We start from the raw sequence: 13073 nt of genomic DNA on the forward strand, positions 1-13073 counted from the left end.
CTTTTTTACATACTCTGGTCCCTCTCTCTCCTCCACCAGTTCACAAGCAAACAAACTGTTCTCTGGCTTTATAAGTTTCTGTCCCATTTTGTTTTACTTCCCTCCCGGGGACCCTAAGGTGGTCCCCAAAGCCGTCACTCTGTTCTGAAAGTGCTGTGCCATGAGACAGTGTAAGCGGAACCCGCGCAGCACTTTGCCCCCCCTGCTTCTCCTCCAGTAACTTCTCTATTTTCCTGCTACACTGAGAATAATGTACATTAACCCTGTAAACCAATATTTCAGGAGCTACGATTGTCACTGTACTACTTTACCAATCCTCACTCTTTCGTGTACACCAAACATTAATCCACATACACAGTGTGATCATGACATAGTATTTCAGACACGCCTGTTGGGAGTAATATGTTTTTTTTTTTTTTTAGTTTTCTTTTTCCTCCACAAGCCAATCCCTGGCTGTGGTTTTTTCCCCCGTGTCGCCATTACTGCGACTACGAGTTCCCCTCGTCAGTCACCATCACTGCGACTGCGAGTTCCCGGCACCCTCTCTCAAATCAGGGTGTATCCTGTCCACTCCTGACGAGGAATATTTTGCCGTAATTCTCCCCTCCCTCACAGGCGCATCAACAACAACCCAACCAATCACACTGGTACACACAGACAACACAAAAGACAAGACATATCACACTGGTAGATGACGTTACACTGACAGGTGGGTTCAAAGGAGCCCCGGGCAAGTATACCTGTCACTTTGCTGATCAATGGATAGCCAGACGGGTGAGTAGTCCCGCTGGGCAATTCCAGACTACGCAAGTAAGGAATTATTAAATATAAAAATTCACTTACCGCTTTTTAGAGGTGATCAGTCTCCGCGTCTGGAATGCTCCATGGTCCCCCTCATCCACTCTCTGTTGGCTGGTCCAGTGTTCAGAAAACCCGGGCCCCACGTTGGGCGCCAAAATGTCTTGGACTCGGTCACTTACAGACCATTTACCGTGATCTACCAGTGAGCCAAATTAATATAGAATTACGTGCACGTGGAAGAAAGACACTGACACTGTTGCAGTTTGTCAACTTCCTAAAATTCTGTTTTATTGAGGAACTAACAGTATCATTTATAGGGCATATGATGCAGGCAAAGCATATACATTGATTGGGTGAAAAGTCCACTGGGTTTCTGCGTGTTCTTCCATCCGTGTTGATATCTTCCAATCATTGTTCCCTAAAAGACTCATTCCCTTTTATGGGGGTTGTTTACATTAAAAGATACTTTTCTCCTAATGAGTCACCAAGGGTGAGACTCCGGATGAAGGCGCCATCTTAATTATCATCATTGTTCTGTCAACCTATATCTGATTGTTTACTTAGGAGAGTAAGGAATTTGTTTTTTTAAAGAGCAAGAAGCATAAAGTAGCAAGACTATAAAATTGTCATTTTACTGATCATCTAATAAAATGTGGACTGTCTATCACAATCCACTACAATAGATGCTGCTGCACTGCTGACAAGCTATGGATTTCTCTGTGTGCGAGAGGGCACAGTGCGCCCCACACACAATGATGTGTCACTGGTCCTGGGGGGGGCACCACTGAAATATGGGGAGGCAAAGCCTACCCCAGCACCCCCCTAGATCCGGCCATGATCTATAGTGTAGACGTTTGTAGACGCTAGAACTTTCACACAAAGCAATCAATATACACTTATTGGGATTTTTTTACCAAAAACATGAGCAGAATACATTTTGGCCTAAATTTATAACTAACTTTGAGATTACTATATATGCTTTATAGACGAAAGTAAAAAATATTGTTTTTCTTCAAAATTTTTGGTCTTTTTTCTTTTTATAGTGTGAAAAATAAAAAGCGCACAGGTGATCAAATAGCACTAAAAGAAAGCTCTATTTGTGTGAAAAAAGGACGTAAATTCTGTTTGGGTGCAGCATTGCATGACCGCGCAATTATCAGTTGAATTAGTGCAGCGCCAAGTAGCAAAAAGAGGCCCGGTCATTAATGGGGGTCAGTCCTCTGGAGGGCAAGTGGTTAAAGGCAGGCCTGCTTTCAGGAATAACCCACTACCTCCTTTCCGAGGAGTCTGATGGGTCCCCAGTGAGCAGAAACTAATACTAAGCTGCAAATAAGCTCACAAAGGGTCCTCAGATCCCGATGGCAAGGGTTAAGTGTGAAAGAGAAACACTTCAGTATATCATTTACAATGTTTCCTTAACACCCCGGTCACATCAAACCCTACTTTGAAATCATTTGACTTACAGCCCTGCGACTTCAAAGTCGGGTGACATGCCGATTTCAGGTACAATTTGCAACACATCTGATACAGATATCTATGCAAATTGCACCAAAAGTAGTGCATGTATTACTTTAGAAATCGATGTGCCTCCGACCAAGTCAGAACCTCTCCGATATCACCGATCTAATTGCGGACAATAGGCTGCGATTTGGCATGCGATTCGTAAGTCGCATGTCATGCAAATTGCATGCCAATTGGCATCCAGTGTGACTGGGGTGTTAAGAGCTCTGTATTCTCTTCAGCGTTCTCGTTGGGCCTGATAGAAGTGTGGCTGTGTCTAGGGGTAAATGAAGGCTCCTTAGGGTAATCGCTCCCAGTGGGCTAACAGACAAAATAAAGATTTAGCACTTCTCTCACTGATTGGTGTAAGATTCCCTTAAAGTACTTCAGTAGTAGAATGATCCTGTAATGACAGATAGTAACAGTGGTATAAATGTTGGAGATGAAGATAGTGTTCGGCTCCATGTACACGAGACGTTTGGAAAACACATCTGAACGATGGAAACTGACTGCTGGAAAATGTAGGTTAAAAAACGTCTGTTTAGCCGCGTTTACATAACGTGTTTATGCGCGCTTGCATTTAGAAGCGTTTTTTAAAGATAACATCAGGAGACCTTCCAAAATGTCCAGAATGCACTGAAAGACAGTAAAAAATTAACTATTTCAGACATTTTAAGAGAAATAGAGAGAGCAGAAGCAGAGAGAGCAGTATGTGTTGAGATGACCTGTCTTTTCTGGTTGTATTCACTATGGATCCCATCATGAGCAGAATGCGGCACATTCTACCATTTTTTCCTTCACGCAAAACCTGGAACTGACTGCGCTGATGTACCGGGTCCATTTGAGTATCTGGAAAAAGCTTTGCATGCATTTCTGATGATGAAAAAAGGCTCCGGACAGCATTCGGTTATGGAACAGTTAAAAACGCTTCTAAACGCAAACGCTTATAAATGAAGTTAGCTGCGTTTACAGGCGTTTGAAACGATGATAAAATCTACTCCTGAATGCAAGTTTGCTACGTTCAAAAAAACGATTGTAAACTCAACTGCCTGTAAATGACATAGTGTACATGGACACATAGGAACACATTAGGGAGGGTTCAGGGGCTGCTGAAAAAACGCAGAAAAGCTCCTGAACGTGAAAGACAAATGCGCACTATTAAAAATATGTGCAGCGCTAATCAGTAAATTATAATAAAATATATATAAGAAATGTCCCCAATGATAAGAACATAAATTAGTGACAGTCTCTATATGATGAATATAGCGTGATCTTCAGCTTTCAATCCAGTGGTGGTGCTCCCAGTGGTAAGGTAAGAATTACGCACTCACCAGAAGCGTAATTTAATTACGCAGTATGTAAATCAACACGGATCCACTTCACCGATACAGGTTCGGACTGGAACTCAGGGTACGTTCTCCTTCAAGATGATATGGGTATGAGCCCTCAATGGATGTAGGTAGATCCAGCTGGCCAGAGGTCCCTTTAAGGGATAGGTGGGTAAAGATGCCTGCTTACAGGTGCTTCCCTCTCTGGGTGGACAGGAGACTGGATCGCAGCAGGGCTCTATAAATCATAAGACTCCTCATGGGAGACCAAGGAGAGTGCCCATAGTATAGTAATTATTGTTAAAAATGTATTCAGTAACAAAAAGATTCCATAAAACGTGTATCAGTTAAGCAGCATCAGGTATGTAAAACAACTGACCATCCAGGATCTAAGATGGCCACCGGGCCTCCACGTAGCGCCGGCGGCGTGACATCACAACGTCCTAGGCTCCCACTAATGCGTTTCGTGTGCACACACTTCTTCAGGGGTGGAGGCTAAGTCATCTTTACCCACCTATCCCTTAAAGGGACCTGTGGTGACTTACATACTGCGTAATTAAATTACGCTTCTGGTGAGTGCGCAATTCTTACCTTACCACCGGGAGCACCACCACTGGATTGAAAGATGAAGATCACGCTATATTCATCATATAGAGACTGTCACTAATTTATGTTCTTATCATTGGGGACATTTCTTATATATATTTTATTATAATTTACTGATTAGCGCTGCACATATTTTTACACGTTTATCACAAGGCTTTGTTTGGTTTCTTTGAGTGTTCAGCTGCTTACCTACAAGAGCGCTCACTTTTAGTGCTATTCTATTCTAAATGCACACTATTGTCTCTGGGCTGTACTACGGGTACAAACATACACTTATATGGTATCGCTCTGATCGTCAAGAGCTGGAGAATTTATTTGGGTTGTTCTTTGGTGGTAGGTTATGGTAGTAACAAGAAACACACAGCTAAATTAAAAAAATGATTTTTTTTTTAACTATTTTGGGCCAGTTTGGGCCTTTGATAAAAAAAAAAAAAAAATGGGGAGCTGTCCATTACCATTTACCACCAAATGAAAGCCCAAAAACAACGTATAATCCACCTGGATGTACGAAGTAGTTGTGATGATATGGACGGTTTTACTAACACATGTCAACGTTGCAAAATTCTGCTTAAGGGGGCTTGCGGGGGGGGGGGCATCCTATACCTACATACTTCAGCTAATAGGTGTTCCTCCTTCCCATCTCAAAAGGTTGAGAGGTATGCCTCAGGTCCTAATCTGACAGGTGTGTGGGTACAGGTGTGTGGCCCTAAACACAGACAGTGTACATTCGGGGCCCCTCACCCACACCTGCACATCTGTCTAACTAACACCTGTGGCTGTTGGTGAATAGCAGGTGTCCCCATAGAGGCAGGCAGCTGCAGCCGCATAAACAAACCACTCATTTACACAGACAGAGCACCTTAGGAGTTCTTAGAGATTATTCACACATGAGGTTTGGGGTGGTAAAACCTCACAGTTGAGCTGCACATTTACCCACACCCAACCACTACTCCCTTTAGCTGCAGAGGCATCTACTGGGGATGGTCACATGACACGACTGTGATGCTTTGCTTCGTGGCCTTGGCAGTAATTATACTCCTTGTTGAATGTGACCCATTCAAGTGAATAGCGCTGCTTTGCAAGTGCCCCACAACTGCATGCATTGCATATGGTTGCAGCGCGCTAGTGCAATACAATGCCTCCTCTCTGCCTGTCAAATACTCTCTGAGGAGCAAAGGGGAATGGTAAGGGGTAGTTGGGGGAACACCAGGCACACAATGGAAGGCTACAGGAAAGGGTAGTTGGAAGGATATCAGGCACACAGTGGAAGGATAAAGGGAATGGGTAATTGGGAGGATAGCAGGCACAAAGTGGCAGGTTTAGGGAACAGTAGTTGGTAAGATAACAGGCACACAATGGCAGGGTACAGAGGGGTGTAGTTGGCAGGATAGCAGGCACACAGTAGAGGGTTACAAGGAGGTGGTAGTTGGTAATGTAGCACTACCCCTTTAGGAGTTGCTGAAGATTTGGGTCCCCCTATAGTCCTGCACAGCCAGGCAACACGCATTTCCTTCTAGCCTTGCACTCCAGAGACAGTAAACAGACCTTGAACTTATTATTTTTTTGCATTTTAATATGGGATTTATACTTGGATGGGGATGAGGGATACCTGGGATGCCCAAGGAACTGCTGAGTTGATGGTAACTTCCTAGAACTATGTACAAGTGCTCAGAAGGGTTTGTTTCTTCTTGGAGAGCTATCCAGCCTTTCCTGGTTTGCCACCTCAGACTCTAAACATAAAACCCCACAAAAGGATAGAGCACCTCAAAGGCTAATAAGCAGCATAAATGTATTATGGACGTAACAATAAAACAGATCATATATTCAAAACAATGCATGTACCCCATCCGTCCCCTCCCCCCAGCCCCCTACCATCAACCAACCCCTCCCCCCCAACAATGTCCCACACAGTCCCACCCTCCCCTCCCCCTCCCAGGGCAACCCCAGCAACCCTACAGGTCACCCCTCCTCCCAGGTCAACATGGGCTAACCCTCCACCCCTTTCAAAATCCCTAAAGTCCCCCTGTCCCGTGCAGATGGACACACTCCCCGATAAGACCCTTCTGTGGTAGTGCTGATGACAGTAGGTGTGTCAGGACATGGAATCCGGCTAATGACAGAAATCCCAAAAAGTATAATAGAGTATAGATCCACAAGGTGTAGTTCTACCATGAAAGAGGAGAGCAGCTAAAGAAGGGGCAACCTGGGTTCCTCCAACAAAGTGTGACTCAGTTCATATCTGTAGTAGGTATGCCGCTGTGCTCTAAATCCTCCTATATCCTCGTAGCCATCACTGGAGCCTGTCTATGTCAAACCTTAAATCTGCGTGCACTCGTGAAATGGCAACAATTTTTTTACTTAACTTTTTTAAAAATAAAGCTCTCTATGTGATGATTTTTTTGCTGACAGGTTCTCTTTTTTTTAAATGTCTCCCCTGTATTACACTGAATGTAAGGCATTGCACATTACATTCTTTCTGGGCGTCAATGACCAGGAATGTGTCACAGGGACCCAGAATGGACATCACATCACTTCCGGGTCAGGAGAAGGGGAGGGGAGCAGATATGTCTGCTCTCCTTCCTCCCCTATACCACATCCTGCCGGCACACATTGAGCCAGTCCCGGGCCTGCAGATGGGCAAGTGAAACCTGGGACATATAGCTGGTGGGGGGGGGGAGGGTGACACTGTGGGCTGTGTGGAAGCAATCGGGTGGCAGCGCTTCCACCTGACAGGTGAGCCCTGCTGTTTGCATGGCTGAAGGCTAAAACACCCTACCTGCCCGGCGCCCAGAACTACATGTCCCGGGGGTCAGGCGATAGGAGTTGCATATCCCTGCTGGGGTTCTTGCAGCTGATTGCAGACAGGGGTCATTTACAAGTGTGAATGCTCCTTTAAGTAAATAGCTGCCATTGACCAGTGATCTCCTCCTCCCTGTGAGCATACATTGGAAGCTGAGTCAGAGCAGATTTTATTGGCCTTCTTCAGTATTAGAACAATATTAGGATGATAATATGTTCATCTTTGTGACTAAATATTGTTTTTAAACATCACTTTCTGCTGTGTTATTGTGTTCCTTTCCAGACATTACAATTCCCCACCTGAAAGAAGAGGATCCAGACCCAACCTGGGAGGAAAGGTTAAGACTTCTAGTTCAGAATGTTCTCAAGTTGATGAAACAGGCACATGGTAAGTGAATTTATCTGGGAGGCGAAAAAAACAAACACAATTGGCCCTTTCATGGCCCTTTCATGGCAGACACAGATTCTTGTGGGCTAAAAGTTCACTACATGAAGTGTGTTAAACAAGATGACTTCTATTGACTCGCCTATTTGTTTATAAAATGCAAAATAAAATACAATTTCATCCCCCAGGGCTGCAGCTGGACCTTGTACAGCCTGTCTGACTGGATCCCCCCAAAAATATCAAAACAAATATTTTCACTAAAAATACACTAAAATCATTATTAGCGGACACAAATACAATATAACTAATACAAAAATCCTGCTGAATCTAAAGGATAACATTGTATTGAGGTAATAAATAAAGCTCAGTGTAAATGAGGTCTTGGGGATAATTCACATAGGTGCTGTGGCCTGTACAGTATGGGTCAGTAGTTTATGGGGCAGGGGCTGTGTGCAGGCAGCCTATGTTACACAATGGGGACGCAGCACATGTATGAACACAGCCACAGCTCCTAATCTGACAGGCGTGTGGGTGCAGGTATACAGCCTTGAACTGTGTGCATTTGGTGACGCTCACCCACCCCTGTATACCTATTAAACGTAGGACCTGTGGCTGTGTGCATGCCCATAGAGTAACAGGCATCTTCAGCTGCATAGACAAACCACTCATTCACACAGCCAGAGTACCTGTGTGAATGAGCACTTAGGGCTTGTTCACAAGTGAGGTTGTGGGATGGAAAAACCTCACAATTGAGCTGCACTTTTACTGCTCCCCAACCACTACACCTTTAGCTGCAGAGGCATTCACTGGGGATGTACATATGCCATGACTGCTTTGCTTCTTGGCTGTGGCAAGTATTATACCCCCGGTCCACACGACCCATTCAAGTGATTGGTGCTGCTTTGTAAGCATCTCACAACGACATGCATTGTTCAGTTTTAAGTGCACTAGTGTGAGATGAAGGGGTTAAAGGTCACTGCCTATCAAATGCTTCAATATATACATGGTGTAGCGCTGCTGAGACTTATAAGCACATAAAGTGCATACCTTATTGTGAACCAGATAAAAAATACTTATGCAATGTAAGGTAAAACAAGCATAGATATTAGGTGATTCTATCGCTCAGTGGTTCCCTATGGTGGAATATACATTACTATGCAAGTGGTTATAGTATAAGTGCAAATAACTTCAATATTCAGTGCTTTCAATATACACACACAGTGTATGGTGGTAAATGTCCACAACAAGAGCAGTTTTGACCAAGTGGAACTCAAACCGCATGCACAACTTGTCAGTGCTGGTGATGAGTGAGAATACTACAATGGCTGACGTGCCCGCTCACCTTCCCCCTGCGACCCGCAGGGGCCAAACAGCCTTTCGGATCACTCCAAGATCCTACTCGTTATCCAAATTAGGAGTAACTTCATTGACTCCAAAAGACTCCTCCTCCCACTTATCCTCCACGGACAGGCACCAGTATATATACGCTTATATACTCATATGGTTATGGACCGTGCAATAAGAACACAAGAGATCCTCCATAGTGTATTACCGTATATCACATTTATTGTAGGCAAAAAACCGCCAAGTGCACACTCACGTTTAGCTGAGAATTACAGAGCATTAGTGACATTATCCATGGGTGTACTGCTGGGTCTCTGGAGTGCCAAGATGGCGCCGGACTGGAAGGACCGGAAGTACGTCACCACGTCGCTATGTCTACGTGTTACGCCACGCTTCACGCAGCTTCATCAGGATAGTGTGGTGCTGAGTCAGCTTCTTATTTATAAGGGAATCCCAGTGCCAATTGGTTAATTGTTTATGCAAAATATCGCGGCCATTTTGTTGAAGTCCTGGTAATAAGGGACACTACGTTGCGGCCATTTTGTTGTGGGTCCCATATCTCTTTACACTAAATCTTATTATATTGGGTGTCACGGTCTTTGCCTTGTGGTACGATTGAAATTAAGAACGCCCTACTGACTATTATAGTCTCTCTGCCCCAAATGCACTGTTTTACAGTATATGGCAGTGTAATGTGCTGATTAGACTATAAAAAATGTGCTGATTAGACTATAAAAAAATTATCATATCAAATGCTTACTGAAGAGCGAAGAGTACAGGTAAGGGGTAGGTGGTAGGATAACAGGCACACAGTTGCAGGGTAAAAAGAGGGGGTAGTTGGCAGGACAGCAGGCACACAGTGGCAGGTTACAGGGAAGGGTAGTTGGCAGGACAGCAGGCACACAGTGGCAGGTTACAGGAAGGGTAGTTGGTTGGATAGCAGGCACACAATGCTGCGGTAAAGGAAAGGGTAGTTAGTAGGGTAGCAGGCATATAGTGGCGGAGTACAGGAAGGGGGTAGCTGGTAGAATAACAGGTCCGGGCAGAGGGCATTGAACTGGCATGCAAGGTGTACAGGCTCACAAGGCTCAATGATTCAGGAGGAGGAGGGGGTGGCACTAGGTAAAATCTGTCTCAGCCATCCCTGCCCCAGTTTACTCACCTCTGAAATCAGGTAGGATACGAAGGACGGTTGCTTAGGGTATGTAGCCGCCCCTCTGGCTCCAAGAACTGATCCCCTGTGGCTCCCTGGACCATCTGAAAGCTGATGGGGGGGGGGGGGGGAGAAGAGGAGAAGCTGATTGGCTGATTGTGCTGCAGGGGGAGCCACAGTGGGATTGGTTTTAGCAGTAAGGCAGTACAGCCAGCCCTCCTGCTCATCAAGTGCCCGGACCACCCTGTTGAACTGATGGTCCTGGGCCCAATACAGCTGGGCCAGCTGTACCCCTTATTAGCAACCCTGCCATTACCACAATTAGTCATTATCATGCAGCTTTCCTTTTATTGTAACAAATGATATATAACATCACTGCTTACTTTGCATCTCTCTCCAAAACATCTGAGTCAGAAAAGGAAGTTAGAACCCTTTTAAATAAACAGTATTTGAATCACTTTTGATGCCTTCACATTGACTTATAATGCAAAGTGCTTTAGAAATACCGCACCAAAGATGCAGCATGCAGGCCTATTCAAAGGGCAGTGCGCCTCTTGTTTTAAGAGATCTATAGGATTTAAAGGGATACATTATACTTTCGCTTTTTAAACCCCAAAAGTGCATCAAAAACTGATCAGAGTGAAAGGGCCCTTAATGCATCTGCCAGGTACTAAGATCACAGGAAAAACACAGGGAACAGATAGTTTTATTAAGTCCAGAAGCTGTCAGGATCTCTGGGTCCAGCTCTGATTGAGGTCTGAATAAGGGAGTCTCTCCACACAAGGCCACCACCCCAATATATGTTGTATTGTCCTTGGGGCAAATCACTTCCTTCGCTCTCCTCCTTCTCATAACCGAATGCGCTCACAGGAAGTGCACTGAACGATGTGGAAGACTGGTGGCATGGAGTGGGCAAAGGAAAAGTAGTGCTGGAGACAGCTCCTCATTGAAGGTGAGTATGGCCACACAATCTAGGATTTTTATCCTTCAAAAATTATAGAGAACAAATTTTTAAAAAAGTAAGAAATTAGAGTCCTACTTTGTTCATGTTCTTCAGTTTTGTTTGTTACTTTCTTACTGCTCACACCTGCATGCACAGTGAAATGGTTAGTGTTGTCTTATATTAATGTGGAGGATTTATTTATAAATGTATTTTCCCTCAGCAACTAGTCCAACAGTTCTTTTCCAGAGAGATGCATTTATTCGGATAAAGATATTTCCGACAGGTGACAGAAATCCAACTGAATACTTGTACAACGAACGAACAACAGCCCTCAGAGTCCCATTTAAGATACTTCATATCAAACATGGAGATACTACACTGTCCAGCATATGTCCAATCTATAATATGCATCTAGGTAGCTTCCATGCATGCATTATGTGAGTTATGATCTATACCTGTGCTTCCATATTAATGAAAAAAAGAAACTCTGAGACAATCCATAAGACAGAGGTACAGACAAGGCAGATGACAGGGAACCTAGAATATTCATGCAACTATCAGACACCTTCAGAAGACCCACTTTCTCCAGTCACCTTTAACCAAAAGGACCGTCCATAATATACCCATTTTTTCCATTCACTAGAATGACAAGCACTCTGATTGACCACTTTTAGGAGTCCCTATGATCTGCTGGGTGACGGGTAATGCCTTTTGGTCTTGGACAGCTGCAGTCTAATCAAAGTTGTCCAGATATTTCCTAAACTAAATTCTTTTATTATTAATTAAATAAACAAGTTACCCTTTGAAGAATGCTATTTACCATGCTTAATACCCCTTTTCATGTTATTAGATAGTAGATGCTGGCCAAGTCCTTTCAAGTCTGACTGAGCAATCTGCATTTTATCACCCTTGCAATTTTCCAGATTACCTCCTTTGAAATGTAACATGTTGGCCCCCAAGTGATGGTTTGATGGTTTGCTTCACTGATAGTGACAGCTCTTTGGATCTCATCTTGAGAGTTGACAGCAACAGATTCCAAATGCAAATAGCACACTTGAAATGAACTCTGGACCTTTTATCTGCTCATTGTAATTGGGATAATGAGGGAATAACACACACCTGGCCATGGAATAGCTGAGAAGCCAATTGTCCCATTACTTTTGGTCTCTTAACAAGTAGGAGGCACATATGCAAACTGTTGTAATTCCTACACCGTTCACCTGATTTGGATGTAAATACCCTCAAATTACAGCTGACAGTCTGCAGTTAAAGCACATCTTGTTCATTTCATTTCAAATCTATTGTGGTGGTGTATAGAGCCAAAAATGTTAGAATTGTGTCGATGTCCCAATATTTATGGACCTGACTGTATATACAGTTGTGTTCAAAATAATAGCAGTGTGTTGAAAAAAGTGAATAAAGCTCAAAATCTTTCTAATAGCTTTTATTTCCATACACACAAATGCATTGGGAACACTACACATTCTATTCCAAATCAAAACATGAAGAAAAATAGATCAAATTTGTGTTGTTCCTCTAAAAAAAATTGAAGAAAAGTGAATATTAGACTGTTCAAAAAAATAACAGTGTTTGTATTCTTCTTTACAAACTCAAACATTCACTATATAAACTGAAAAATGTTTGAAAATTTTGTTTTCCTTTGAATCACTTAATGAATATTTGGTTGTAGTCGCACTGTTTCTGAGAACTGCTGTACATCTGTGTTGCATGGAGTCACCCAACTTCTGGCCCCTGTGAACAGGTATTCCAGCCTAGGATGATTGGACTACATTCCACAGTTCTTCTCTATTTCTTGGTTTTGCCTCAGAAACTGCATTTTTGATGTCACTCCACAAGTTTTCTATTGGATTAAGATCCAGGGATTGGGCTGACCACTCCATAACGTCAATCTTGTTGGTCTGGAACCAAGATGTTGCACGTTTACTGGTGTGTTTGGGGTCGTTGTCTTGTTAGAACACCCATTTCAAGGGCATTTCCTCTTCAGCATAAGGTAGCATGACCTCTTCAGGTATTCTGATGTATTCAAACTGATCCATGATCCCTGATATGCGATAAATCGGCCCAACACCGTAGTATGAGAAACATCCCCATATCATGATGCTTGCACCACCATGCTTCACTGTCTTCACAGTGTACTGTGGCTTGAATTCAGTGTTTGGGGGTCGTCTGACAAACTGTCTCCGGCCACTAGAC

At 43.6% G+C, this 13073-nt stretch overlaps 1 protein-coding gene across 2 annotated transcripts in view; it reads left to right on the forward strand.

Moving 5' to 3' along the window:
* The window catches only part of LOC149452041 (uncharacterized), an 860283-nt gene that overhangs the window by 613365 nt on the left and 233845 nt on the right, over positions 1-13073 (forward strand). For both annotated transcript variants that reach the window (XM_089689852.1, XM_089689853.1), the window contains one exon: positions 7318-7422. In XM_089689852.1, coding sequence (XP_089545978.1) covers positions 7318-7422 — 105 coding nt within the window. The remainder of the gene's footprint in view (positions 1-7317; positions 7423-13073) is intronic.

Source organism: Staurois parvus, unplaced genomic scaffold (genome assembly GCF_062004578.1).
Source record: "Staurois parvus isolate SC_StPar_1 unplaced genomic scaffold, SC_StPar_1.0 ptg000500l, whole genome shotgun sequence".
NCBI lineage: Eukaryota > Metazoa > Chordata > Amphibia > Anura > Ranidae > Staurois > Staurois parvus.